This window comes from Tasmannia lanceolata, unplaced genomic scaffold, assembly GCF_043159265.1.
Source record: "Tasmannia lanceolata isolate RefF3 unplaced genomic scaffold, GAP_Taslan_0.1 ptg000025l, whole genome shotgun sequence".
NCBI lineage: Eukaryota > Viridiplantae > Streptophyta > Magnoliopsida > Canellales > Winteraceae > Tasmannia > Tasmannia lanceolata.
The window spans coordinates 14,644,888-14,671,068 of NW_027518702.1; the positions used below are offsets into that span (position 1 = coordinate 14,644,888).

The 26,181-nt window shown below is 36.7% G+C and overlaps 1 protein-coding gene across 3 annotated transcripts; it reads right to left on the bottom strand.

Annotated features, from left to right (window-relative positions):
• Window positions 1-1,050: 1,050 nt before the first annotated feature.
• Window positions 1,051-22,727, bottom strand: LOC143857740 (acyl-CoA). Of its 3 annotated transcripts, none has more exons than XM_077368201.1 (16): window positions 22,147-22,727; window positions 20,975-21,147; window positions 19,125-20,422; window positions 18,948-19,033; window positions 16,198-16,264; window positions 13,323-13,469; window positions 13,043-13,225; window positions 12,356-12,438; window positions 12,025-12,223; window positions 10,392-10,507; window positions 7,524-7,590; window positions 6,642-6,692; window positions 5,406-5,458; window positions 4,386-4,596; window positions 2,656-2,826; window positions 1,051-1,294 (listed from the first exon to the last, which is right to left on the bottom strand). In XM_077368201.1, exons 2-16 carry the CDS (start codon window positions 21,069-21,071, stop codon window positions 1,235-1,237), a joined length of 2,889 nt encoding a protein of 962 aa, XP_077224316.1. In that variant the 5' UTR covers window positions 21,072-21,147; window positions 22,147-22,727; the 3' UTR covers window positions 1,051-1,234. The 3 variants fall into 3 exon arrangements, with proteins under 3 accessions (XP_077224316.1, XP_077224315.1, XP_077224317.1); XM_077368200.1 differs by having other exon boundaries at window positions 10,392-10,513; window positions 22,147-22,726; XM_077368202.1 differs by having other exon boundaries at window positions 10,392-10,513; window positions 19,125-20,413; window positions 22,147-22,725.
• Between the last annotated feature and the right edge of the window lie 3,454 nt (window positions 22,728-26,181).

The following is a 26,181-nucleotide window of genomic DNA, read 5'->3' on the forward strand; positions in this document are numbered from 1 at the left end:
ATTTAAAATACAAAATAATTTATTGTCATAACCTTATACATGTTCATAGTCTAAAAATCTTAAATCCTGACCTTTGGATCAATGAAATGATTAAGTAATCAGATTAAATCTATGTAAATCAATGGTGGACCCACATGAATGAAATGGATTGTTCTGAGATCACATGGTGGGCCTAATCAGAAGGTGATTCTCATGGTTGCTCTCCAAATTAATTTGTTAATTAGGTAAATATTAGTACATGAAGCATTTTTAGTGATTAGATCTAGACCATCCAATTTTTTAGCCAACAATCTTAATTATGGAATCTTAGAACTGGGCATTCAATGTGATTTTTGCCCATCCACTGAGGTTGTTGGCCTACTCAGGTTGGAGGGGTTGGGGTTGGACCAACCGACCCTCTCACTCCCTAATAAAATCCTAAAATAATGTCTCTTTCTCATCATCGATTGCACACCTTTTGCTAATGTTAAAAGTGTCCTTTAGGAAGAGCGTAGAGTGGCTTTCTCGTAAGCATTTTCCAATCAATTGATGTGGGATTAAGACTTTGAAAACAAGTTATAAAATAAAAGAAATAATATAATCTATTTTCGAAATTCGCCAAGAAACATCCATAGTTTTCAAAATACACCCATAGTTTTCAAAATAAGAATTTGGGCATGTGAGAAAAAAGGGATTTGCTTGGGACCATCGCTGAAGGCATTTCGCGGAGCGTCTGTTGCATGAGAGAGCAACCACCATGAAAAATTATTCCATGGAATATTAAATTATTTTTTGTGGGGTTTTAAAACATTATTTTGATCCGAATAAAGAATTTCTTATGAATTTTAGTAATTTTTATTTGAATATTCAGTTATTTTTTCTTGGGTTTTAAAACACTGTTATGATCTAAGATTTAGTGTGAGAGAGAATGGTTTGGTGTAATCACTTCATCTGAAATCCATGTATTGCCCCTTGATTTCATAAATGAGTAAAATACTACCTATGATGGTAGAGCAAACCAAGAGAAAATGCCCCACCATTTTTTTTTTTCAAGATTTTCTATGGTGCATAGATCCCATCAATCTACAAAGATAATTTTCATGTCTGATCAAATCTAGGGAAGCTACAAAGAGTTCTCTTGAATATAATTACAGAGATGAACTTATGCTTGTAAACTATAATCTTGCCACATACAACAGACCCCATTTTACATACTCATTACTATGTACAACTTCAGTGAGGTGTAATTCACCAGTTATTGTATGCCTTCCTTGAGGGGTCCAGAATCATGTAGTAATTTCATCACAACTTTAACCTGCAATATATAAATAAATTGATAAAAGAAAAAAAAGTTAGGTTATCATCTATTATATAAAGAGCTAGAATCAAATGAAGCTTTTAGGATCAAAGCTTCATAGTATGTCTAGAGAGAGACCCAGAATGTTTAGAATATAAATCCTGACACAACTTTTTGTTACAAGCTTAGTGATGAAAGTTAATGAAATGTAGGCTCCTCGGTCGCCAAAAGCCCAAACTAGAAATGAGAAGGGGGAACAAATTTATGGAAGTGAAGATAATTGATGGTGCTTAGAGGATTCAAATACATTTAAACCAATTATATTAAAATACTAGGATTTGTTAGTCAAACCTATTTGCTTACATCTAAACTATGGTCAGCATGGAGTCTCATGTTATCTTATCGACTGGAGCGATGAAATTGAATTACAGAAATTCAGAAACCAACTCTTGTTTCCAACATTTGAGTGTTCACATATATGAATTCTTATATACAGGCCCATACAATCCCCTATAAAATGTATAAAAAATATAATATAAACAATGTAATGATGGTCCACACTGATTCTCAGACACGTCACATTGCAACAATAACTCATTAGAGACTCATGCAAGCAACTGATAATGATACTAAAACAATAACTCTATTATTCTTGATTGTCAAATATCAAAGTACATTTATTTTACAATTTTCATCAGTAATGAGAACGTGTCACGGAAATTATCGCCAAACTGGGGCCTTGGGCACATATTGCATTCTGATACAGGCTTAAGTCACAAAATTTGAATCGCAATTCAAAATGCACTCTTCTCCACAAGAAATTGTTCTATAAATTCTGAAGACCTTGTACAAAAAGAGGTCTCTAACACTACAACATCCCTGCAAAGATAGGGATATTTCTAGGTACAGGACTCAAAAGCTTCATGAAATAGCTGGTTTAAATACTGCAATATTGCCTGAGGAATTTCAGAAATATGTCTATTTCATTTTTGCTTTCCTTGATTGCAGAAAAAAAGATTTAAACACATTTTAGCACAAACATAACATAACATGTTTAAAAGGATGTAACCAACATAGCTGATATCCACCGGAAAAGAATTCAAATACATTTGGCCATAAAATAGCTAAAGACTTTCTGGGTTAAAAATCAGTTGCAGTCACATCATTGAAATGACAGGTACTCCAAAATGGTTATCATATCCTTATCATTAGCTATAGGAACATAATAAGATATTTCCTAATGAGTCAGATGATATAGAACTACTGTTAATGAGACTAAAATACACATTAAACAGGTAATGTCCGGAATACAATGCAGTGCAGAACTACCAATAAAGGAGATTCTTATTAGATCCGGAACTTACTATCAAAATCCATACCTGATCCGTCTCACGCACTAGAAATTCCCCTATGGCTTTTTGGAAAGCATCATCAAGAATGTAGTGGCAGCTGTATGTTGTCACAGGGAGATAACCTCGCTGAATTTTATGTTCTCCCTGAGCGCCTGCCTCTACTTTATGTAAATTTAATTCAATGGCTGCTTCTATTGCCTGGAATATGGTTAAGACGGTTATGAATCACTTGTGTCCATTTTTAGAAATAAAGGTTGAATTAATAAAAATAATAGATACAGATTTGAGTATTTAAAAGGCCCAATCTAAAAATAAGTTATTTTCTCACAAATCAAAAACACCTAGATCAACAAAAGTATAAAACAAATCAATCTATGAATTAATATCCATTGCTTTTGACACAGTGAAGGTAAAGGGAGACAAAAATTGTGTTTACATGGAATATACAATCAAGTGTAGTGGAAGGTTATATATTTTGGTTGGTATCCAGGACTCCAGGGTACCTAAAAGAAAATGTTGTCATTTCAGTCATCGGATGGGTGATTTGACACGGTTCTTTGAAGATCCAGATGGGGAAGGGTACCAGTTTTCCATCATCATATTTTCTACTCCACTCGAGGTCCTTCAGGAATTTAGTCATTTATCAATGATTTAAGTAATTTCATGGTGCAGAACCAAAAGTGAAAAGGCCACAAATTTCTACTTAAATGCTGATATGGCTGGTTTTATGTCAAGGTCGGGATTGATGTGATGAAACAGGGTGTCAGGGTCCAGATTGAAGGATTCAAAGGGGAAATCTCTAGGTTGATGTAAGGACCGAGAAAGAGGAGTCGAGTGGTGAGAAACAGGTCGTAAAGGTTCAGGTTTCAACTGAGGATTTAGGTCACAAGGAAGTGGTCGGATGGCAAAGGTTAGGGGTGTAATGAGGTTAAATCTGAAATAAAATGGCGGAAGGTAGAGGTCGAATGGTATAGGAGGAAGATAGTAAGATTAAGGTTTATTAAGGAAAAAAGGTCTCATACCCCCCACGATGGCAAGTTGGTAGTTACAAGGGATTTTCCAAATCTTCATTAATTTTTCGATGCTGAAAAAGAGGTCTTTACATACTGAAAACATCTTCACACTTCCCTAAGTGGACTCCTAATCAAATCAAATCACATCAATCCTACTTGGAGACAGTCCTAATAGAAACAAAACAACTTAAAATTTACTCCACTAAAAAAACTGATAACGTCTAAAAAAATAGACTATTGCTGAGAGAAATAAGTAACTTCAGCTAAAGTAGTTTTTTTTTTTTTTTTGGCTTGGGGGGGGGGCATGTGGACCTGTCGATACTAGTTGAAGACTAAATGAGGAAGATACAGTAATAAAGAGCCTCTACTAAAAGGAATACATACGTACATATGATAAGTAATACACAAATACCAACACACAGAGACATAAGAAGTGGCAGAACGTCTTTGTTATTAGTATAAGATTATCATCATTCACTTCTGTGTTGATCTATTATTTGATATACGACATTTGTTCCCTTTCTACTTTTGGAGTTCTCCCTTTTCTAGTAAGTTACATTTGTAGTTCTTTGAATACAACACATTGGCATATTTCATGAACCAATCATCTGAATGATATGGAGTTCAAGTAAAAGACAGAAATGACCACATTCATTTGTTTAATTCAAATTTAAATTTCCATTGTACTACATTAAGCCATTCTTTCTCATCTCCTGATTCAAAAAGAAAAAAGTAAACACAAACCTGGTAATAGCAGGCTTCAAAATGCAAACTTGGGTAATAGGCTCGTGGGAGACATCCCCATAGGCGCCCATACAAAGTATCTCCCCCGATAAGATTAAGCGCTCCTGCAACAAGTTCATCCCCATCTTCAGCAATGACAAGGAGTAACTGATCTCCCATCTTTGATCCCATGTTGTGAAAAAAATCCCTTGTTAAAAAAGCTCTACCCCACCTATAAATAAATCAATGGACAAAGAATAGTTATATAAGATAATAAGTTGACAGCACAAAAATAATTATGATATAAGCTTCACAACATGCATCATACAAAATCTTAAGACACATTTTTTCCATCTGACGTAGAATATATTATTGCTAACTTATTGTAATAGAAAAAAACTTGCATGCTGAATTTTCTTTCTGTTGATAGCTTAGGTGGGATCTATCCAATGACCCAAGTGTTGTGACCCTTACATACTAACCACTGGACAAGAGAGAACCTAAATTTTTGTGCTGAATTACCAAAACAACTGAAACCACATAGATTTTATAGAAACTCCAATAACTAAACATATCGGCCAAGGATAAACATGTAGACAGTAGTACTTACTCCTGACTGGAAATTATATGAGGTGTGATGTGTTCATCCTGTTAAAGATCTATATTCCTAATGCAGTAGGTACTGGCACTGCTAATATACAAGAAATTTGAAATGAAGGCTAGCCCCACATAAGTGCTTACTCCAACCATTTTACTAAAATAAAATGCCTCTGTGGGGGGACAACCTGCTAATATGCAATGCAACTCAACTCAACTAAGCCTCTGTCCCAAACTAGTTGGGGAACCTGCTAATATTCAAGAAATCTGAAATAAAGGCTAGCCCCACATCAATCATTTTACTGAAATAAAACGCTTCTGAGGAACAACAACAATGTAGGATAAACCGATAGACATCCCTCAGAGTAAAGACACTGTCAAGAATGAAATACATACTGAAATATATGAAAACAATATGAAAAGACAAAAAGAAATGGACTGAACTTGTTATCTGTTGTGTTCCGGTAGAACTCGTAGAAGGAATCCCAGTGCTTAGCCTGCCAGAACAAAATATTGTAGTAAGCATTCTGTGCTCGAGAATTTCTCAGCCTGATGATAAAAATGGGTCATACGAGTAAAAATTTAAATCTGGTAATTGTTAAAGATAGAATAAAGGGAGATGATCCCCCCCCCCCAAAAAAAAAAAGAACCATGAATTGTGGGCAGACTTTAGCGTTTTGACGTCATATCACGTTAAAAGGGGTGCGCATTATTCTTTTAGGGTTCGTCGCCCTAAAAGAAAACCTGATATATTGTATCTCGTGTGGTCAACGAAACTTAAATAAGTTAAACCAATCAAGCTCATACGGTTATCTACAAAAGAAAACACAAAGTAAAAGAACAAATTCATATTACTATGACGAAACACCAGGGACTTCACAGCAGTACGCATTATAGAAGCCATTATAGAAGCCCAATGTGAGCATCAAAATTTTAAATCCAATAATCTTAGAAATTTGGTTTTCTTTCTAGGATGACATGGTTTGGAAACAAAAGGTGCAATGCAGTGATAAAGGTTTAACTATTTCAGTAGTCATCGATAGAGTTGTAAATAAATCTTTGAAGGAGTAAAAACATATGCATAGATGCTTTAGAAAATTAAAGATATTTTGTCTTGGAACTAAAATAAAATAGAAAGAGCATTTTTATTGAATGTTGTGAAACTACTGATTACTCCAAAAGCTTAAGCTGTTGGAGAAGGCGTTATTTAATCTTTTATACTATGACACTCCCCCTCACGTGTGCCCCTCTTTCTCTGGGTTGGCCTACACGTGGCACATGTGGCCCCCACTTTTGGGTTTGGCCACTGCATGTGGATTTCACTATCAAGGAGGTTTGAACCCAGGCATTTGCTCTGATACCATGTGAAACTACCAGTTACTCCAAAAGCTTAAGCTATTGGAGATGGCGTTATTTAACCTTCTATACTTTAACAAATGTAACAAGTACTAAACACTCTATGTAGACCATAAATGACAAAAGTACAAGAAAAATCTAAAAAATTCAGCAGCAGCGAATGATAAGCCCGTTATCCATATATGTTGCTTGAAATAAAATCTTAGACATTTTGCATTCAAAGGTTCTATCCAACATAAAACTTTGAATAAAGCCAATGTAATGTTAAAAGCTTGAGAATCGTTCAGGTTTATCCTTACATTACAAAGATCAACACGTAAGTACCTTTATCTCATCTCCTCGGAGGCGTTTCATTGTTAAATTTTGAGCTGAAATCTGCACGTGGAAATTTCATTATAAAAAACTAGTCTGCTAAATGAATATACCAAGCCAAATGATTTCCAAAAGATGATTACAAAGAATAACAGACAATTCAAAATGCTGAAATCATCAAGCTGTACAAGAATGAAATGGGTAAACATATTTACGTTTGAAGTTCGGTGTGAGTAGAAAGCTGAGTACCAACTCCCTCAACCGAACAGACGTCATCTGTTGATGTATTAATGCAAATCAGACAACTCTATCTTGCCCCCACCCTACCATGTTACCATACATGTTTTAGGCAGTCCTGCAAGATGGACGGGCCACAGTATATATTTATAGGTTCAGGATGTTTCTGTTATGTTAGACCAATGATTCTACGAGGACCTTATTCTACACCGTCAAGGAGAGAGAGAGAGAGAGAGAGAGAGAGAGAGAGAGAGAGAGGAGGAGGAGAGATTGATGCTGGTGGCAACATTTAGAAAGCCTTTCAATGCATTTCTAAATCAAATCCTTTTGGCACACAGTAATAATGAAATTGACTAAGCATTCTGTTTCATACACGAAATAAAAATTCTCAATCAATAGTGAATTTGGTTTTCTTTTGGTGTTGGAGATGCGCAGAGACCATACATAAATATGCATGGCATGCAACTAAGTTGAGTATATTATTGCATTAGAACTCCTCTACATTTAGATAAAGAAGCATGCAAAATGCATAGTGTCAGAAAAATATTATAATACACACAGCCCAATAGCGACAGGTTGGGTGTGAAAATTTATCTATGCAATTAGTTGTAAAAATGAATATCAAATCATATCAAAAAGTGGTTAGACTACACTAACCTTTTTGCGCTCTTGACGGATATTTTTCCGTTTGTTTTGCTTCATGTCCATCAAGAATTCATCAAAACTGATGCAAAAAAATGAAAATTTTGTAAAATTGTGTATAAATTACACAGTATATTGTTTAAAAGATAAAATAAATTAAACAATATCTGAAAATACTTGCAAAAATAAAAGGTTTACTAACCATCATAGAATAAGCAGCATGGTTATAAAATGACACATGAAACACTAGATTGGGAAGGAGAGAGGAGAAAGAACGGCGAAATAGATTAGAGACAACGATGGAGGAAAAGGGGGATGGGGGGGGGTGGTTTCTTTTCACATTTTTATAAGATTGGGGCTTTCGGTGGGGTTCATGGATATTTATATGGAGGAGTTAGTTATTTAAGTGGTGGGCCTCACATACTTGACCATTACATAAGAAGCTAAGTTATTAAAAGGGCTTTAAGTGAATTTTAGGGATTTAGCCAATAGGAAAAAAATAAGTTGGTCAGGGCTAAAAGGCTATAAAAGATGGGTTTAAGAGGATAAGTGGGCCATGGAAATAGGGTAAGGCTAATGTGGATATTCTTAGCATCTAAGCTAAATAAAAAGCTAATAAATCATATAAAAATACTGCCTAAAAGAGAAATAACGTGTGTCCAATAATCCCATAAAAAAATAATTCTAAAGGCTAAGATGATGGTTGGATCACATCATTGTCTCAACTAAAATTGGTGGTTGTCGCAAGTTTTTGATCAAGTTGAAGGATCATGCTTATTCTAATTGCACACGGATGATTTCCAACGTCTTAACTATGCCATGTATGACCGCTATATCTCATTTTACTCAATCGGGTCGATTTCTTCCAACCTAGGGAGAGACGATGAGGATAAGATACAGCCTTTAAGGACCTATAAACGGAGGCCACATGGCTTAATGTGATGTAGGATAGGGAAGAGAAATAGAAGAAAGGGGATAAAATAGAAGAAGAAGAGAATAGATGAGAAAAGAAGAGAAGAATAGAAGATGAATAGGGGAAGAAGAAGAAGAGAGACGAAGAATAAGTAGAGAAGAAGAGACGAAATTAGGGAGAAGTAGAAGAAGAAGAGGAGAAGAGAGGGAAGGATAGGAGAAGAGAAGTAAAAGAAAAGAGGGAAGAATAGAAATCTGGGGGAGAAGCTCTCAATCAATTCAATTAATCATCAAAGTTCACAATAAAGCTATAAAGAGGCCTATAAATAGGCAATTAACAACCTAAAAGATAGAAACCTACTAACATAAGAATTCCTAAAAGACTAAACTTCCTAATTCTAAATAACATGGAAAATAAAAGCCTAAAAACTAAATAACATTGAAAATAAATGCCTAGAAATCCTAATGGGCAAATATGCCACTTATTGGCCTACGATCTACATCATAATGCCAATGTAATTTGGCATCATTATCATGATGTGGGCCCATGTAGGAACTTGGACGATGGATTAGTGTTTTAACAGTCCTAGTAGCAATAGTTACTCTAGTTATTTCATGTAGTTTTGCTGCTGGACTTGGTTGATTGAAGCTTTCTTTAATTCTTTAAGTGGGGCACTTTTTAAATTTTAGTAAAATTATGGTGACTAGTGATGTGAACAACAAAGCCTATATAAACTTATATTTCCTTCAGTTTATTATTATTGAATGAAGATTTCTGCAGTTTTTGCTAATGCTAAGGTGTGTGATTGCATCCCTAAGTGAGAATACCTAACCCTGAGTGTGATTGCTTAGATTCCACTATCCCTTACAATATTTTTTTCTTTATTTTTTTCTCTGCACAAGTCTCATCCAATAGCAACCATACACCCTGTGAAACTACCAGTTACTCCAAAAGCTTAAGTTGTTGGAGAAGGCATTATTTATTCTTTTATACTTTAACACTCCCCCTCATGTGTGGCCCCTCTTTCTTTGGATTGGCCAACACGTGGCACATGTGGCCCCTCTTTTGGATTTGGCCATTGCATGTGGATTTTTGCTATCAAGGAGGTTTGAACCCAGGACCTTCGCTCTGATACCATGTGAAACGACCAGTTACTCCAAAAGCTTAGTTGTTGGAGAAGGCATCATTTATTCTTTTATACTTTAACACACCTATTTTCCTCTTAGTGTCTTTCCTAAAACCCTAGTTATAAATCCCAATCAACATCCCTCACACCCATTCAACCACCCTAACCATGAAAACCCTAGGAAAAGTGGATCCTAAGCAGCCACCCCCGTCCCTTTGATGTTCCTTACAAACCCTTGTCCGTCGCTTTGTCCATGTTTCATCTAGAAACCCAAACCCTAGTTAAACCCTAATTGATGCACCTATTTTCTAAAGAAACTTCTGAACCGGAATTTCAAATCCCTTTTAAACCATCAGTTCCTAACGTATCTCCTACAGTTTTAGGTACTAAAATCATTCCTTAATCAAACCCTAAACCCTTGCATTGGTTGCTTGTTTCTACTTTGTGGAGCAAACATTCAATTATAAGTGTTGAACCTAAAAGATCTGACATCAATGGGCTTAGTTACTCCCATCGGAATTGATGCACGTGGTTTGGGCTTTGATGCCTAAGTAGATGTAGTGGCACAAAATTTGCCAGTTTCCAAAGGAGTTTTGAATATTGTACGTGATCTTGCATAAAAAATTTCAAGTCGGAACCGCTAAAATTAAAAGTGATACAAAAAATTCCAGCGACCTGTTATCTTACTAATGTGATTTGCATGCCCAACAGATTCAAAGTGCATTTAAGAACATACACTCTAAACAAATTAAACAATAAACTAAAATTAGAGGTCTCATGCCGCCGGACCCATTGTTGTCAAAAAGTTTGAATGAACAAGTGAAAATTTATTTCTATTACTCACTTCTTATAGTTACGATTTTTCCAATGGTACTGCATGCCTATTCTTTGCAGAAATCCCTCTTCTTTCATTTTGTGCCACTCGAGTTCAGATGGAAAAGTAATGTGCAATGATGACACCTGCAACTATCAAAAGATACAACAACCATGGTAACTACTAACACCATACTGCCTGTTAAAGGATTCAATTCTTTGGGCTTTTTGACAAATTGAAATGATGATACTAGATACTCTTTTTATTTAAATAAAAACAGAAAAATTGGTAGCAATTCTACTGGCCTTATGACAAGTATAAATTCTAATTATGAACTGTAATCATCCTAAAAAACAGCATAAACTATGTAGAATAGTTTCAGTAGAAAATAGTACTTAAACTCATTAATGATATCTAGGACTGTAAAGGATCCTTCTTCATGAAAATTTCTAAAGGATTCATTTAGCCGACCCCAACTAGTTTGGGACAAAGGCTTAGTTGAGTTGAGTTGAGTTGAGGACTGTAAAGCATCATTTGGAAAAAAAATAAGCCACATCCACCCATGCACATTATCAAATGAGATGGAACTTGATTTTTTTGTTATGACTCTGAATTTCTACTTTTTCTGTTTTTTATAGCTAGGTCTAAGAATAGAAAAACATGAAGCCTCTCAGATGAAAGAATACTCAACCCAAGTCAACAAAACCTTTGTCCCAAACTGGTTGGGTCGGCTAAATGAATCCTTTAGGAAAATTTCATGAAGAAGGTGACCTCTCAGATGAAAGAATCAAACAGAATATTTTCTCCACCAATACAGGTTGATCAGCAAATTTATAGCATTCCTCTATGTCAGCAACAAGAAAATATCTTCTAAAGTTTGATTAATTATAACAAAAACCGATGAGGATGAACAAAAAGACTCGAGAACTTCCAATTGGCTCTTAGATTTGAATTTCCAGACTGAGGAATTTTCATAACATATAATTAAAGTGATTAATCTTTCTTTCAAAAAATAGAGCCGATGGGTACAAGATGTAGGCTTGAATCTCATTCATCTCTAGTGAATCTTTTAAGCATGCTTCCAAGCATACACAATGTAAATTATACAAGAAAGCATTTATATTTCAAAAAGGACAACGTATTTATACACCTCTTTCCTTGGACAAAAATCCTACATTTCGAAATCTTATGACATATATTTATTACATTTGTCTTCCAAGGAAAGAGGTGTATAAATACATTGGTGGTCAAGGGTTCAAGTCACGGAAACAGCCTCTCTGTAAAGCAGGGGTAAGGCTGCGTACATCTAGCCCTCCCCAAACCCCGCAATGGCGGGAGCCTCGTGCACTGGGCCGCCCTTTTGTCTTCCATATGCTAGTACTAGATTTACCACAACTGAGCTCTCAAAAGAATTGCTAAAGACCAAAAAAAATCTATTTCGCAAGCGAAAGATGGACAGAAACCTATTTGCAAAACCCAAATAATTTAGATTAAAAGAAATGGACCAAGTATTTGTACATCAACCCATTTTCTCATACATGGTTTTACCATTCAAATAAAAAATCAAAAAAAAAAAAAAAAATGACAGTAAAAGCAGAGAAGACTTACAAGATACATGGACTGAAAAATCAAGAAGAAGTATCCTTTTTGGTTTATGTAATACCTTAGCAGTCAGTTCCTTCAATGCCGAGACTAACTTGACAAAGACCTGATCCCTATACCAAGTGTTACGGAGTAGTATCCGTTGGCCTGTTACTGGAGTAAATGGCACACAGCATTGCAACTTTGGATAATATTTAGAACCATAGTTGTAGTAGGCATCAGCCCAAGAATGATCAAATACAAATTCCCCATACGAGTGGCTGCAAAAATCAAAATAACTAAAACATTTCAGCCACCAATAAAAAGATAAAGCAATTAAAATCTAAAGTGAAACAAATTTATACAAGAAAAGAAACATGTAGAGAACAATAACAGTGATGTAGATGCTAAACCTTTTCAGATAAAGTGGAACAACACCTATGATATTTTTGTATTCATCCTGCGCAACAACGTGCCGGGGTAACCAACCCGTTTCCTGAAATAGGTTCAAATAAGACATCAAAATAAAGGGTGAAAGTTCAGGTTGATGCAGGTAACTATATGATGTGACAACTTATTTGAGTCGTGCACACATGGAAGACCAAGATACCGTGCAATAAAAAGAAAAGATCACAGAAAGACACCGGAATGATCACAGCCTACTCATGGATGCCACACCATCACTAGACCTATCAATGCTAGATAGAACAGATGAAAAACACACACACATAGGATTCCACTTCTGAGTCCTATGATCCTAAACATTCTAGAAATAGAAACTCTAATAAATCAATGGCTAAAGATCCGATCTCATTTTGCTCCAAATAATTAGGTATGTTCATACAAGACATTTAAATCCAAAAGGACTAGGAAGATGAAATTTCGTAAAGTTTCTGAAGCGGTTGGAACCCACAGATGATGTAAGCATTAAATCATGACATGCTGATTTCATCAGAAAACCCTCATTAGAGCCCCAACAAGAGAGCACGGATATCATTTCCCAATAAATAATTAAATTAGAATCTGCAATTTTTCAACCAGTAAAATTCATAGATAGTAACTTTAAAAGCAGGACAACAGTGTCTGATATAATAGCTCACCTTCACAGCACAACCTGACTCCTCTAAGCTTGAAAGGAAAGCATGTGTAACAAATGGATTAAGCTTTTCAAGGCCTGATGCATCTAATGCGCATGCATCCCAGTCCTGTGGTGAAATCTCTGAAATTGATGAAACCACTGAAAGAAATATTTTCTGCGGTTTCATCTCATTAGTTGAGACTCCCTGTGCATATAAATGCAATGACAGTGTCAGATTTAGTATAAGAAAGCATCTATAATTCGAAGATATTAAAAGAACCAAAAAAAAAAAAAAGGGACACCTCCGGAGCTGACCCTGTCAGAGTAAACGCCCCAAGGGAAATATCCATTTCGTGTGGCTCCACAGTTTTCCCGTGCCCCCAAAATAATGCACTAATTTTTAATGAAGGAGATGAGCTTCGAAAACTGTGTCCAGAAGGGAGCTTTCCCTACAATTTAATCATAAGCGAATATTCATCCACATGATAATAGCTTGAAAAATTAATGTTCCACAAAGAAAATAAATAAGAAAAATACGGTAAGTGAAGAACAAAGGAACAAGAAACTATGATGCTCGTTTTTTAATAGCAAGAAACCATGATGCTTATCAATGAAAAATGGATGGATAATACTAACGAATTTCAATCAATTGGAACAGCAAATAATTTCCATGTGTTTTGTAACCTAAATGTGAGTAGCCATGTGAAAGGAAAATTTTGCCTCTCTACCACGAACATCAAGCTAAATCAACATGTTTGTTGTGAAGGCTTTTCCTCTTGACCCATATATTTACATATAGAAGACACCTCATATGCATAGTCAGAAGAAAGAAAAAGGTAATCACTAGGCCATGAGCTCTGGTTGTGAAGGTATTGTCCTAGTCTCCTTAGAGCACAACTTGGAGAAGGTGCCAACTTCTTCGGATTTAGGAAAAGATGGATTTTAGTCTCAAAAGGGTGAAGTGACCGATGTCTCCAGGTTACCTATCAAGATTTGTAATTTAAACACTCATTACAGGGACCAGTTATGGAAATAGTGAAAAAAAATATCGGTGTCACTCTATTTTCTCTAGCAGAATAGCATTGCAAAAGGAAACATTATCCAATATTCCAATTTACAGTTCATCGTTATAGTCAGATAACAAAAGTAAAAAAAAACACCCAGAAACTGAAATATGGTCTAGAAGAAATTCCCAAATGAAATTTTAGCAACACTCTCCCTAAAACCACAAAGAGAGAGAGAGAGAGAGAGAGAAGAAGAAGAAGAAGAATTAGAAAGTACTCAGAAGCTGAAATATTTTCTATAGAAATTATCATTAATTATTATGTTAACCCCAAGAGTTAACATAAAAAGAAGAACCCAGAAGCTGAAACCTACGAACAAAATTCTGAGATAAAGTGTGATTAAATTTACACTCTATAGAGCCAGAACTCAACCTAAACTTAATTTTAAAAAAAGAAGAAAATGAGATTGGGGTCAAAATGCTCACGAAATGACGCGGGGCTTGGCCGAGAAAGGGAGAAATAACGTGTCTGGTGAAGTCACTTGCAGAGTAACAGATGCAGAGAGCCATCCTAATTTCAGACTGAGGATGACTCCAACCCTTTTGTTCGAGTCGAGAATCTCTGGTAGAAACAGAAGCGCTATTTATACATTTAGAAGAATACCACGTGGCGTGTGAAGGACCACTGTATTTTTTTCTTTTCTTCTTTTTCCCCGGAAAGGAAAGGAAAGGAATCCAAAGAAACTGACTAGGAAAATGTTTTGTTTTATTTGAAAAGCCACTTTCCGATATATTTAATGGGAAACTAAACCTCAAGAAACAGGAAAAAAGTCAATTTTCACGTCATTTTCAGTTTTTAAATAACAAATTCCACATCTGATAATATTTTTCCCTGGAAAAGAAGTGAACACAGAAATTCTGTCTTGTCAAGGAAAAAAAATGCTGTTTTTCAGAAAAAACAGCACCAGGGAAAAGAAGTGAACAGATTTGGGGGAGTAATATTCCGCCGCTGATGGATGATGCCCCCACCCCCGTGCGAACACACACCCAAAAAAATACAGATGACTTGCAAAATCCCTTTTAGATTACAACAAAAAATGGTTTTACCAACGCCCATGAACACCGGTAATATGCGAAAGTTAAAAAGTGGCCCCCCATGACCAATGCAGCCATAGCGTAAATTAGTCCGGCCCTCCCAAGTGTAAATTCCTGGCTCCGCCCCTACGCATGTAGATCGGTATTAGTGGTACAACGGAAGTACCACCCTTGACATTTGATCCAACCGCAGCACCTTAAAAAGTTTGCTACTGTTGGATCAAATATCAAGGGTGGTACCGCTGATACCTGTGACAAACAAGCAGGAAATGGCTTTCCACGAAATTGGCTAGCAAATACCATAATTATTTCATAGGATTTTCAAAAAGAGTGGATCTCAGCCATTCACTAAATGGCTGATCTAGAGGGTGATGCACTTTGAAAGGACACAGGTGAAAGTCTCTTTCAGCAATAAATTTCTTAATCTATAAAATGAGCTTTTATAAATTTCACCAATTTGGTAAGCAAGAAAATTACAAAAATGAAATTCACTTTTTACACTCCTCGCCAAACGACACCAAATGGGCCCTACTTCTGCCTTGTTTATGTGACCAGTCATTGATCCAAACGACAAACATGAGTCTGGCCAATTGCCTTTGAGAACACCTTGATTGGAGGATTCTCTGCCCTTGATCCATCAAGCCTTTTGTACGATTCCTCCCATAAAAGCTAAGCCGTTGATTTTTGTAGTCCTTTATCCTACGAATGTGATGTTCGCTCGAGATGACCAAGAGTCCTGTGATGAAGTTGTACAAGATCAATGGTCAAGATCTCCCATACATATCCCCGCTCCGCCCTTTAGAACCCAAAAATTGCCTTTTACCATTGATCACAAAAGTGACTTTCTTAGTAATCTCTCTTAAACAAATAAGAGAAATGATCTCACCAGAAGAAGAATATGTAAACTTTGCTGATTAGAGCAAGAGGATGAGAAGTACAGTGCAACTGCAGAGCAATAAGAGAAGCCAAGCAGAGCTTGACCTACAAAATTGATCATACCTACATAATCTACAGAAGACACTCGCTAATGCATCAATGAATAGCTTCATGACAGCTAAACATCCAAAAACAAAACTTACAAAAATCACCACAACACCTTTGTTCTCCATCTCCACCTGATCGTGCCGAACCGTTTCCACTTCCGATCTGCAAAAATTTGCACCCAAGTAGTAAGCATGCAACAAAAGTATAATACAAATTGTTGGAGAAAAGAAACATACAAAGGATACAGTAAGAGTAGGAGAGAGAGAGAGAGAGAGAGAGTTGAATGCCGCTCCCATGTTCGGTAATCAGTTATGGAAAATTAGGCACTGCTCGTTTGAGATTATGACAACAGATTGTGAGTCCAATAATTGGTTTTGGACTGACGATCAGTTATCATAATTGTAAGCGAACATGACCTTAGAGTATGTACAGACAGTCACAAATATTTCCAACATTTAGGAAAGGCTACTGATGTTGTTGGCACTGCCATGTTCTAATAATTGCACTGACCCATCTTGTCTTTTATTATTTAAACTGCTGTCAAAGGTTATTACAATTCCCAAAAAGCTCTCAGAAGCAGATTTTAAAAAAAAAGAAAAGACAAGCTGGGTTTGTGGAATTATTAAACAATTGTAATGTAAATATCAATAGCCCTTTGAAAATATCACAATATTTTGTGTGTTTTATATTTGGTAAAATGATAAAATCCTAGAATTTTTCATGGATTTTGAAAATAACCAAGATATCTTCATATTTTATTTTTATCACGAACATATCATGAAAATATCCTGATAAATTCACGGTATTACTTGTTGCCCTAATCTTGTTCTTGAATTTTATATTTTTATATACTTTGATATTTTATTTTTGCAATTTTTTCACGATCCATACTCAAAAATAATAATAATGAATTAAAAGATCTGAGATAAAGGAGAAATTCCCGAGGCAAATAATTGTGACTATATATAGAGCTTAAATTGATATTCATCAAAGCCAATTCAGCATTCAAATTGATGATTTGCTCGAAAATTTCACGGGAACTTTGTTTCTGCTCGAGCTCTGAATTTGCTTGGCATGCCATATTTCAGTTGTGGAGCAAAGTAGGGGTAATGTCAATGGATTTTGTGTCACCTCAGGCATTTAAGCGTGGGAGGGGATCCTAGCAACATGATCGAGTGGATGCAATCTAAGGCTGTTTTCCCTTGGAGATCTGTAGACTTTCTCGATGAGAATGTAGATCTTGTTGAGGGCCACAGAGTCCCTTTTCAGAACATCTACAGTTCTTCTAGCAAAATTTTGGATGTTCTTGCGAGGGAAGGTGTCTCTAGAGCTGCCTTAGTTTTTTAAGATTCATACCTATCTCAATCAGATAGCTCTAGTACTTTGTGTAAGTTTCCTTCTATAGTTAATCTATCCATCTAACTATCTATCTAATGAGTGTTGTGTCTTCTTTCTAAAAGGGTATTCATGGTCCAGATATGTTAAGTGTTGTTTTTGCAAAACTAAAACTGCTGGCTGCCTACTCAGTCAATGTGTGGACAGCATATTTTTCATGAGCTCTTGAGGAAGCTTTGGGAGTTACAGAGAACCCTAAAAAAATCTTTGAAGATAAGGATGAGAAGTCGTGCACTGGATGACGGGAATTGAACATATCATTTTGAATTGTAAAGCCAAATTTCTCATTTACATTTTAGGAGACAAAGGAGCTTACTTAATTGACGAATATTCGAAATTAAAAAACATAGTGAATAAGATTGTGAAAAGCAACATGTCTGTATTTTGGGTTTGGTAACTAAGGCAACAACAATAGGTATGCCTTCATTCAAGATGTAATCAGTCTTAAAAGTTCGAATAAAGAAAGCCTGCTTTCAGTTAAGCAATCACTAACCTGGTTTGGTGGAAAGAGTAGGTAAAGAATTCTATTTTCTATGCTGAATCTGGTTATGTTTTCAGATTTTTGTCACTATATTATTAATTCTATTTTCTATGCTCAATCTGGTTATGTTTTCAGATTTTTTTTTTCCTTTAAATATGTCGTGTCTGATCTCATGGTATCGGATACCCATATTTGTATCAATGTTCTGGAAATTTGAAAAAGTTGTCGTATCTCCATTCCCACACCCTTGTTTGTACCCGTATCTAGGTGCTGTTGGTTTCAACCAATAGTAATTTGTTATCAATAATGAGATTTGCTGACTATGACATTCCCCAATCCCTACAGGAAATACATTGGAATTCTGAAATGAGATAAATCAAGGGATAACAATTGTGAAATTTTGCCCAGCCTGTGACATCAATATAACACATTATATAGAGAAACACGGTAACGATAAGAAGTGTTGCAAACCCTACTATACCAGCTCCTCACCATCAAATACCCTTCATCCTGGACTTATATTGAACAACAAGATAAAATAGACCCTAATGTGAAAACTTATTTAAGGCATATTTGTTTCAGAACTAAGAAATTATGAATGGCAAATAATCATGTTGTGTGAACAGATCTTTAGCTTTGCAACTACAAAAGTTGCAGAATAACCACTTATTGTCACAGATGTATATATTCCCAATTATACTTCCAATCATAGAATGATACCAAATATGATGTTCATTTGTAGTACAACAAAAAACAGATTTTTCTTCCAAAAGCATGGTCCAGGGATTTTGAACCCTTTTTTTTTTGTTCATTGCAGGACTCAATCTAACATATGCCTCTAGTGCACTCAAAGCTATGTGCAGAAGTTAATTCTCGGCAAGCTACTAAATCCAATAAATAATATGTTATACGGGATGAGAATAAAGTAAATAAGCACTATGTAGAAAAGTCAAAATGAACGAGTCCAACCTAAGAATTGCATCGTCTCTGACTAATGTATCCACCTGTGAGGAAACAATAGATTTCCACAAGACGAGCTCCCCAATGTCTTTGGCCTGAAACAGGGTAAAGACACCATATGAGTTGAAGAGATAATGATGACTAGAGAAAATTGTAAACGAGCCAGATATTGAGAAAAGGACATACAAAGACCTCCTGGCCATCAACTAGATTCTTTATCTGCAGTTTGATTTGCTCCAACAGTAATTCCTTCACATCCATCTCATCATCAAATTCTTTGAAAATATTGACATACCTGGTGTTCAATTCCTCCAGGTAATGCTCTAAAACAGATAAACTCAAATCCAGGGATTCGAATTTCAGCATCAATATCTTAAGAACACTGTCTCCAGGCATCCTTCCAATATGCTGAGGCCATTTTTCCATAACTGGATCAGGCACACTATTCTTTGGAAATTCACGTATAGAACTAAGGCCTTCTAGTCCAGAATCAAATTCAGTTTCAGTAAGAAGCTTGCGATAAAGATCATCCCCATCAGAGGGCACTAGCTTAACAGGAATCCGTATAGGCTCAGCATGTGTTTCCTCATATAAATACAGACTATCTTGAACAGAGATCAAATCCTCCAGCATCTGCTCCACAGCATCCACTCCATAAACTTCCACAACACTCAATGTGCAATAGAATTCTGTACCATAATGACTCAAAAGATTAAGTTTTAGATATCTTGTCCATTTTGGCTCCGGGAGAGTAAACCTCTGTTTATGCTTTCCACTTCCAGCAGTGAAATTGCCGAGTTTGACCCAGCTGTCTGTCGGATAAGCCAAACTACTTAGCAGCTCCAAACCCTTCAAGCTGGATGAGTAGTACTCGAAACTTGCTATTTCGATGGTATCCACTAAGGTTTCTTCTGAAAGCTCTATGACAACAAATTTGTCTTTTGCAGAACATGGATTTCGAAGGTACTTATCCTTGTTTTTGTGTAAGATGTTGGAGGCACCGTTTGCTTCTTTGTTAAAAGCCAAGACTTTTGCTCCCTTGGTGGCAGAAGCATAGTTGTATACTCTTCCATCTGGCTCCATTTTGTGTATGATAGTGCCAGAGTGACCAGTTATTGTTCTCCCCTTTGAATGGATTGCTTTATTTTTGAACTCATCAAGACCAGGAGGTGCACCACGAGATAACAGGTCAATCTTTTGAGTTTCCTTTTCTGCCTTTGCCCCAAGAGGTGTAGTTGCACTCCCTACTTCTGTTTGTTCTTTGGCAGCAGGGGATGAATTTACTTTAGTTTCTTCATTGACAATAAATTCACTGCCACTGATTGTGGTCTCACAATTTGTAATGGTTGTATCTTGATTGTCATAATTAGAATCTATATCTTTGGATGATAGTTCATTTCCACCATAGGATTCTTTATTTGGTTCTGCCACAACTTCTTGCCAATTTGATTCACCGACCTCGACTTCCGATCCATCTGCACCCCCTTGCAAGAACAGCAAATGACCCATTATGCATACAAAGAAGAAATATATAACGAACAAGAAAATCTGATCTGACTAATGTGGAGAACTTCAATCCCAGTTGATTTCTCTAAATCCCATTACGAGACCAAGGGAGAATAGAATCAAGAACAATAAAAACAGTACTGCAATCCATAAGAAACAGAGGAAAGAGCCGAATTTTTTAGACATGAAAGAACATGAATCCAAAAAAAGCCACCAGCAAACTTCATCCCAGATTGATGCACTTAAATGAATTGCAAGATCGGTAAATGACCCACAACCAATAAAAAAGAAGAAAGCCAGCATAACATAAACAAGAGTTTTTATATGGTGACCGACCGTCAAAATCCAAGGGCAGGTGGTTTGCCACCTAGCCCTTGTGATTTTGTATAATTTCTCCATAAACAATATAAAAGATAAGATTTCTTGATGCAACTAATCAATGCATACCGGCATGAAGATGCATTTTTCTGGCATTCAAAGCAAAAAAAAGAAGGGAATAAAAGGAAAGAAAACCCCAGATGCGAGCTTACCTCTATAACTGTCACCGTGGATAATCCAAAAGTTTAAGAGGAAGGCAAGCCCCCACAAAACTAGAGACACTTTATACAAGTGTTTCCTTACCAACATTGCAATCTCCAAAGCTTCTCTTCTTCGCAGAAGAGCTCTACGTGATTTCTGAATAGCTCATCAATCCAACCCACAGCTGTAGAGCAAGAGAAAAGGAAGAAACAAAGTAATTTGGTTAAAGCGCTTTTATTCAAGAAAATAAAAATAGAATATCTTTCTTTTGCCTTGTAACTGACTCTCCCATCTGATAACTAGATGCAATACAATTTTATGCATTATCCAGATATAATTCTATATTACTGGGATAAATTCACCTTTGTGGTTAAGGGACTTACTTTGAATTCCAAGAAAACCAACTGCCATGATGTTTGATGGAGAGATGCCAAAGATAATCAAGTTTTCATGCGGATTATAAGCAAAGTGATGGAAAGAATTTATTTTTATTCTTTTTTTATGTTGTCTTAACATAAAAGAAAGGAAATTCTGAAAATTGCTTTTTCTTCTTCTCTTTGCATGTTCTTTCTACTGTTTAAAGCCTTCCAATCTGAATTCAATTTTATTTACAGATAGCAAAGACAGAACTTGAAATCAATGAATCTTTTATAATTATTCCTCTTGAAGTCACATATTTGGCACGATAAAATTCCAATTCAATTTAAAGAAAGGAACACAAATCCTTTAGGCCCTGTTTGGATTGCAGGAATTTTCATGAAAAGTTTAGAAAGAAAAATTATTTCTAAAGTTTTCTACTTTTTTACAGAGAAGAATGATAATTAGAGCGAACCCTATACAATTTTTACTTAGAAGGACCTACAGATTATTATAATACCCTCTAAATTGACCATAATCATACCCTTTCCCTCTAAATCTTTTGAAAGAAGAAAAGCAATAAATGCTAATTTTGTGCAATAAATGCTAATTTTGTGCAAAAGACACAATTCTAAGATAATTTCTTCATTATTTTATAGAAAAGCAAATGAGTGTTTAAATAAAAACACTCAAGCGATAAATATAGAAAGATCTCATGATAACAATCGAAATAACTAAATAAAGACTAATCTCTTCAGAAACATATGCAAATTACAAAAAAAAGTAACTGATCAAAATGATGCTTCTTGTACTCGTAAAAACTCACGTATTTCTCGCGAGATCTTCAACAAATTTAAGATCTACGAAGAGTAGATCAGTAGATCGCGTGCTCCAGTAGCGCAAAAAACGAGAGAAAATGAGAAATAACATTTTTCGGCTCCATTTTTCTCTCTATCTCCTTCTTATCTTCATTTTCCATCTTTATAAAGACTCTAGGGTTGCTTTCACGGACTGTCTGAACTCGCTTCGAGTTAAAATAAAAAAGCGAGAGACTTCGTTTCTACACGGCCATTTATTTTTCTTCTTTTTTTATTTTTTTACTCGATTAGGTAAAAACAGGAGAGTTTTTCACCAGATCTGGTAATACAACAGAAGTTTCTAACTCTATCAGCAAAAGTAGAATTTCTCATATAAAAGCTATAACAGCCTGAAAAAAAGGGTAAAGTCTAGGGTTCTTGTACTGATCTTCTTAAAATAACAGTGACTGAGATCGTTTTCTCTACAGAAAATTCTATTTGGCAAAAGAAAACAAAAGATCTGAGTTTCTCGAGCTTTTTTAATGTCCTGAAATCTTTGGAATCGGAAGATCCGTAGAGTATACGAAACTTATAGAAAAAATAGGATTTCTGTGATTCCAGTCACAGACATGAATAAATGATATGAGGTTTAAGAACTAACATAAGAAAGATAAGGCTCCAGCAGGTGATATTATTTTCCCGCGGAAAGCAATTTTCGTAGAAAGCTATTTCGCGGCTGACTTTTGCATCGGAGAACAGACACACATGCTCAAATGGGCATAAAACTTTAACAAACAAATTTTTTAGAGATTTGCTATGCCATTTGAGGAAAGTCATTTCACGGCTGGCTTTTGCATGTGAGACCAGCCACCTCATTCTCTCAGGCAAAAGCCAGCCTCAAAATGGCTTTCCGCGAAATTGCCTAGCAAATCCCTTTTTTAACTTAAAAATGGGCATAAGACAAAAGAAACACGGCCTGAATTGACAACTCAAACCACAATGGTATAGTCAATTGGATCCATTGTTGACAAAATTGTATGTCGGTAAACCTAAGCTAGGGCTTTGTAGGGCATTTGGTGGGAGATTTTTCCATGAGAGATTAGTGCCACCGGGATGCAACTGTATTAAAAATGTGGCGCCCCATCTTCAAAAGTAGTCTTTACATACATTTGGAGGACACTCCTGATTAGGAGGGTTGGTTGTCTAATCTCTTTAGGGGGAGTTGCCCCGTTTTGCTTGTGGGTTGTGCCAGGACTTGCTTATGCAAGTGAAGCACATACCAGCTCATATGCGTGCCTTAAGGGAGCTTTGGAGGCGAATTGTGAGTTTTCCAAATGGATGCTCCAACTTCTTTGATCGAGAGGGGCCAAAGATCATTTGCACCGCGGTACGTCTTGTGTTTAGGCCAATCTCTAGGCTTTTTCATGAGTTCGCGGTGGGTGGGAGGGTTGTTAGAGCATTTAGCGGCAGACTTTTGGCTGAGAGACCAGTGTCACGGGGATGCAGTTGGTATTAAAAATGTGGGCACTCCAATCTTGCCTCGTCTTGTTGAGTCTTCAAAAGTAGTCTCTACAGAGACGTTTGGAGGGCACTACTAGCTAAGAGGGTTGGTTGTCTAACCTCTTTAGGGGGAGTTGGCTCCATGACATGCTGAGTCCCCTCCCCCAGGGATTGTCTTAGTATGTGTGGACCGGAACCTTGGCGGGTTGCATGTAGGTTGTGCAAGGATTTGCTTATGCGTGTGAGGCACACAACAAGAAATCATAATGTAGCTCGTGAGCATGCCCTAAGAGAGCTTTGGAACGGACTGTGAGTTTTTCAAAGGGATGCTCCGGTTTCTTTGGTCAAGGAAGGAGGCAAAAAAACAGTGCATGTTGGGTTGGGTTCCCGCCTTCCACACATCGGTACGTCTTAAGGTTAAGCAAATCTCCAGGCTTTTCAACAAGTTTGTGTCGGGGTGGCTTCGACCGCCCTCTGAGGTGCAAACCTTGCGGATTAGTCCATGGGGCATCTTGCTTCTTGAATGACCAAGTCTTCGTGATTGGGATGTGGTCCAGTGCCTCATTCCTTGGTGGGCTTCAACTATCCAAATGGTCCATCGATGCGGTGGTATGAGCGCCTAAGACTTTAGGCCTAGTGGAGTGAGCGCAGTTGGCCACGCTTCAAGACAGTTGGAGTTGCCTTGCGGGACTTCGGCCCCTGCGCATTGGTTCATGGCATAAGTATGTGCCTTGAATTGCCGGGCTGTAAGACTTGGCGGATTGGTGCGTGGCATCATCATGCCTCGTGTTGGATGGACTTTGCATTAGGCTTGAGGGCCTTATGTTCGATGCACTCGTGAGGTGGGCTGATCACGAGAGTGGGTTCAAAGTTGGGCACAGCATGGCCAAGTTGAGTAGCTTGATGAAAGGCTCGGCGGTTGTGAACAAAGTGTCTATAGGTGCATTGCAAGATCTGAGCCTAGTAGCGTGTTGAACAGTTTGGAAATTGTGTGCGCAGGTGAAGCATCAAGAGGTGTTGGGTGTGTATGGCCTTCAGATCCTTGCACGGGTAAAGGTTGGCCTTAGCATATGCGTATATTAGGGCGCTGCATCGGTTATTCCGCTGCTAAAACAAAAGGCACGTAACACCAGCCATCTCATATCAGTAGATGAATAAGACATAAGCTGCTGAAAAATGAGCCTGTGAAGCTGTTCTCTCATACAGAAGTCAACCGTAAAATGCCTTTCCGAGAAATTCCCCAACATGGGATAAGGCTTTAAAAAATCTGTTTTGAGGAATATATATGTTTCCCTACTTGTCACACCTGAGTTCTATGGAATAGGCCTTTTTTGACAGAAATAGTCTATTTTGAGTAACGTAGTTTTCCTTTATTCCCAAATTGGGAATTTGGTTCATAGTTGTTGGATCGATTTTCGACTCAAATCAATTTTACATCCCAACAAAAAAATACACATATTATTGGCATGTAGAATCAATTTGAGTCCAAAATCTACACAACGAACCAAACACAATTGCCACACTAAGGCAGCCGATATGCATCATCTCATCCCCTGTTCTCGTCCTTCTCTATCTTATTTGGACTCTGGATTGCATGAAAATATTTTTTGTTCCACATTTTAGAGAGAAATAATAATTTTAAGCCATATCATTATAAATTAAAAGCCCCTATGAATTGTTGCCTTTGAATGGCTCGAATAAAACTCTCTCAAAGATGATACAAGTTGAAGCTTAAATCCAAACTCCTTTGAATCAATATGAAGTCAAGGCACAAGTTTCGAAGAGAGATTTTTTTTTGTTAAAAATGATTACAGAGTAAGTTTAGAAGGCTTAGGAGGGTTGGTAGATCATTAAGAGAAGGTTTAATGCAAGTGTATATGTATATATAACCTACAAACCTAAGAACTAGTTGTTGAGAGGCATTTTAGAAAAAAACTAGGTCAAATAGAAAACTAGTCATTATGCCCCATCGACTATAGATTTCTCACCAGACCTGGTCAGTCGACCGCCCGATGGGCACTGGTCGTTTTTTTATTTTTATAAGACACGCTATCTCGGTTGACTGTGGCTAGGTCGGTCAACCGAGGCGTGTCGACCTACATTCAACTTCTGGTCCACTGTGTTTTTCATTTTTTTCCGGGGCCAGTCGACCAAAGATTAGTTTTTCCCATTTTTTATTTTCAAAATCATTTGATGTTTTTGCAAACTTTTGGGCATAGTTTTGAACACATTTAAAAATTGTATTTCGAATGTTTTAAGAGTGCCTTGGCTTGAAAATAAAATGGAAGAGAAGGATGTACAATCTTTTGGCCTTCAACGATCTTCCTTTGAATATCCATTTGCTTGAGATGCATGAATTTGAGCTCCTCATTGAATGTACCTCCAAGGAATGATGATCCAAGTATGCTCCGGCTCCTTTAATAAGTGTATGGTTCATCCTCAAGCTCTGGCTATCCTGTGGTGGTGTGCTAGAATATATTGGCCTGTGAAGAACCTGTCTATAGCACAACACTCAAAGGCAACTCATTAATCCTTAAAACTTAATCAATTTGAGTTTGTTAATC

Excerpts from the sequence above, each read along its gene's own strand:
- LOC143857740 (XM_077368200.1), bottom strand. The coding sequence starts at position 21,071 with ATGTTGGTAAGGAAACACTTGTATAAAGTGTCTCTAGTTTTGTGGGGG. Across the intron at positions 19,034-19,124 it reads TTGATGGCCAGGAGGTCTTT|GCCAAAGACATTGGGGAGCT; the intron begins GTATGTCCTTTT and ends ACCCTGTTTCAG. Across the intron at positions 7,591-10,391 it reads AAAAATCGTAACTATAAGAA|TTTTGATGAATTCTTGATGG; the intron begins GTGAGTAATAGA and ends TTTTTGCATCAG.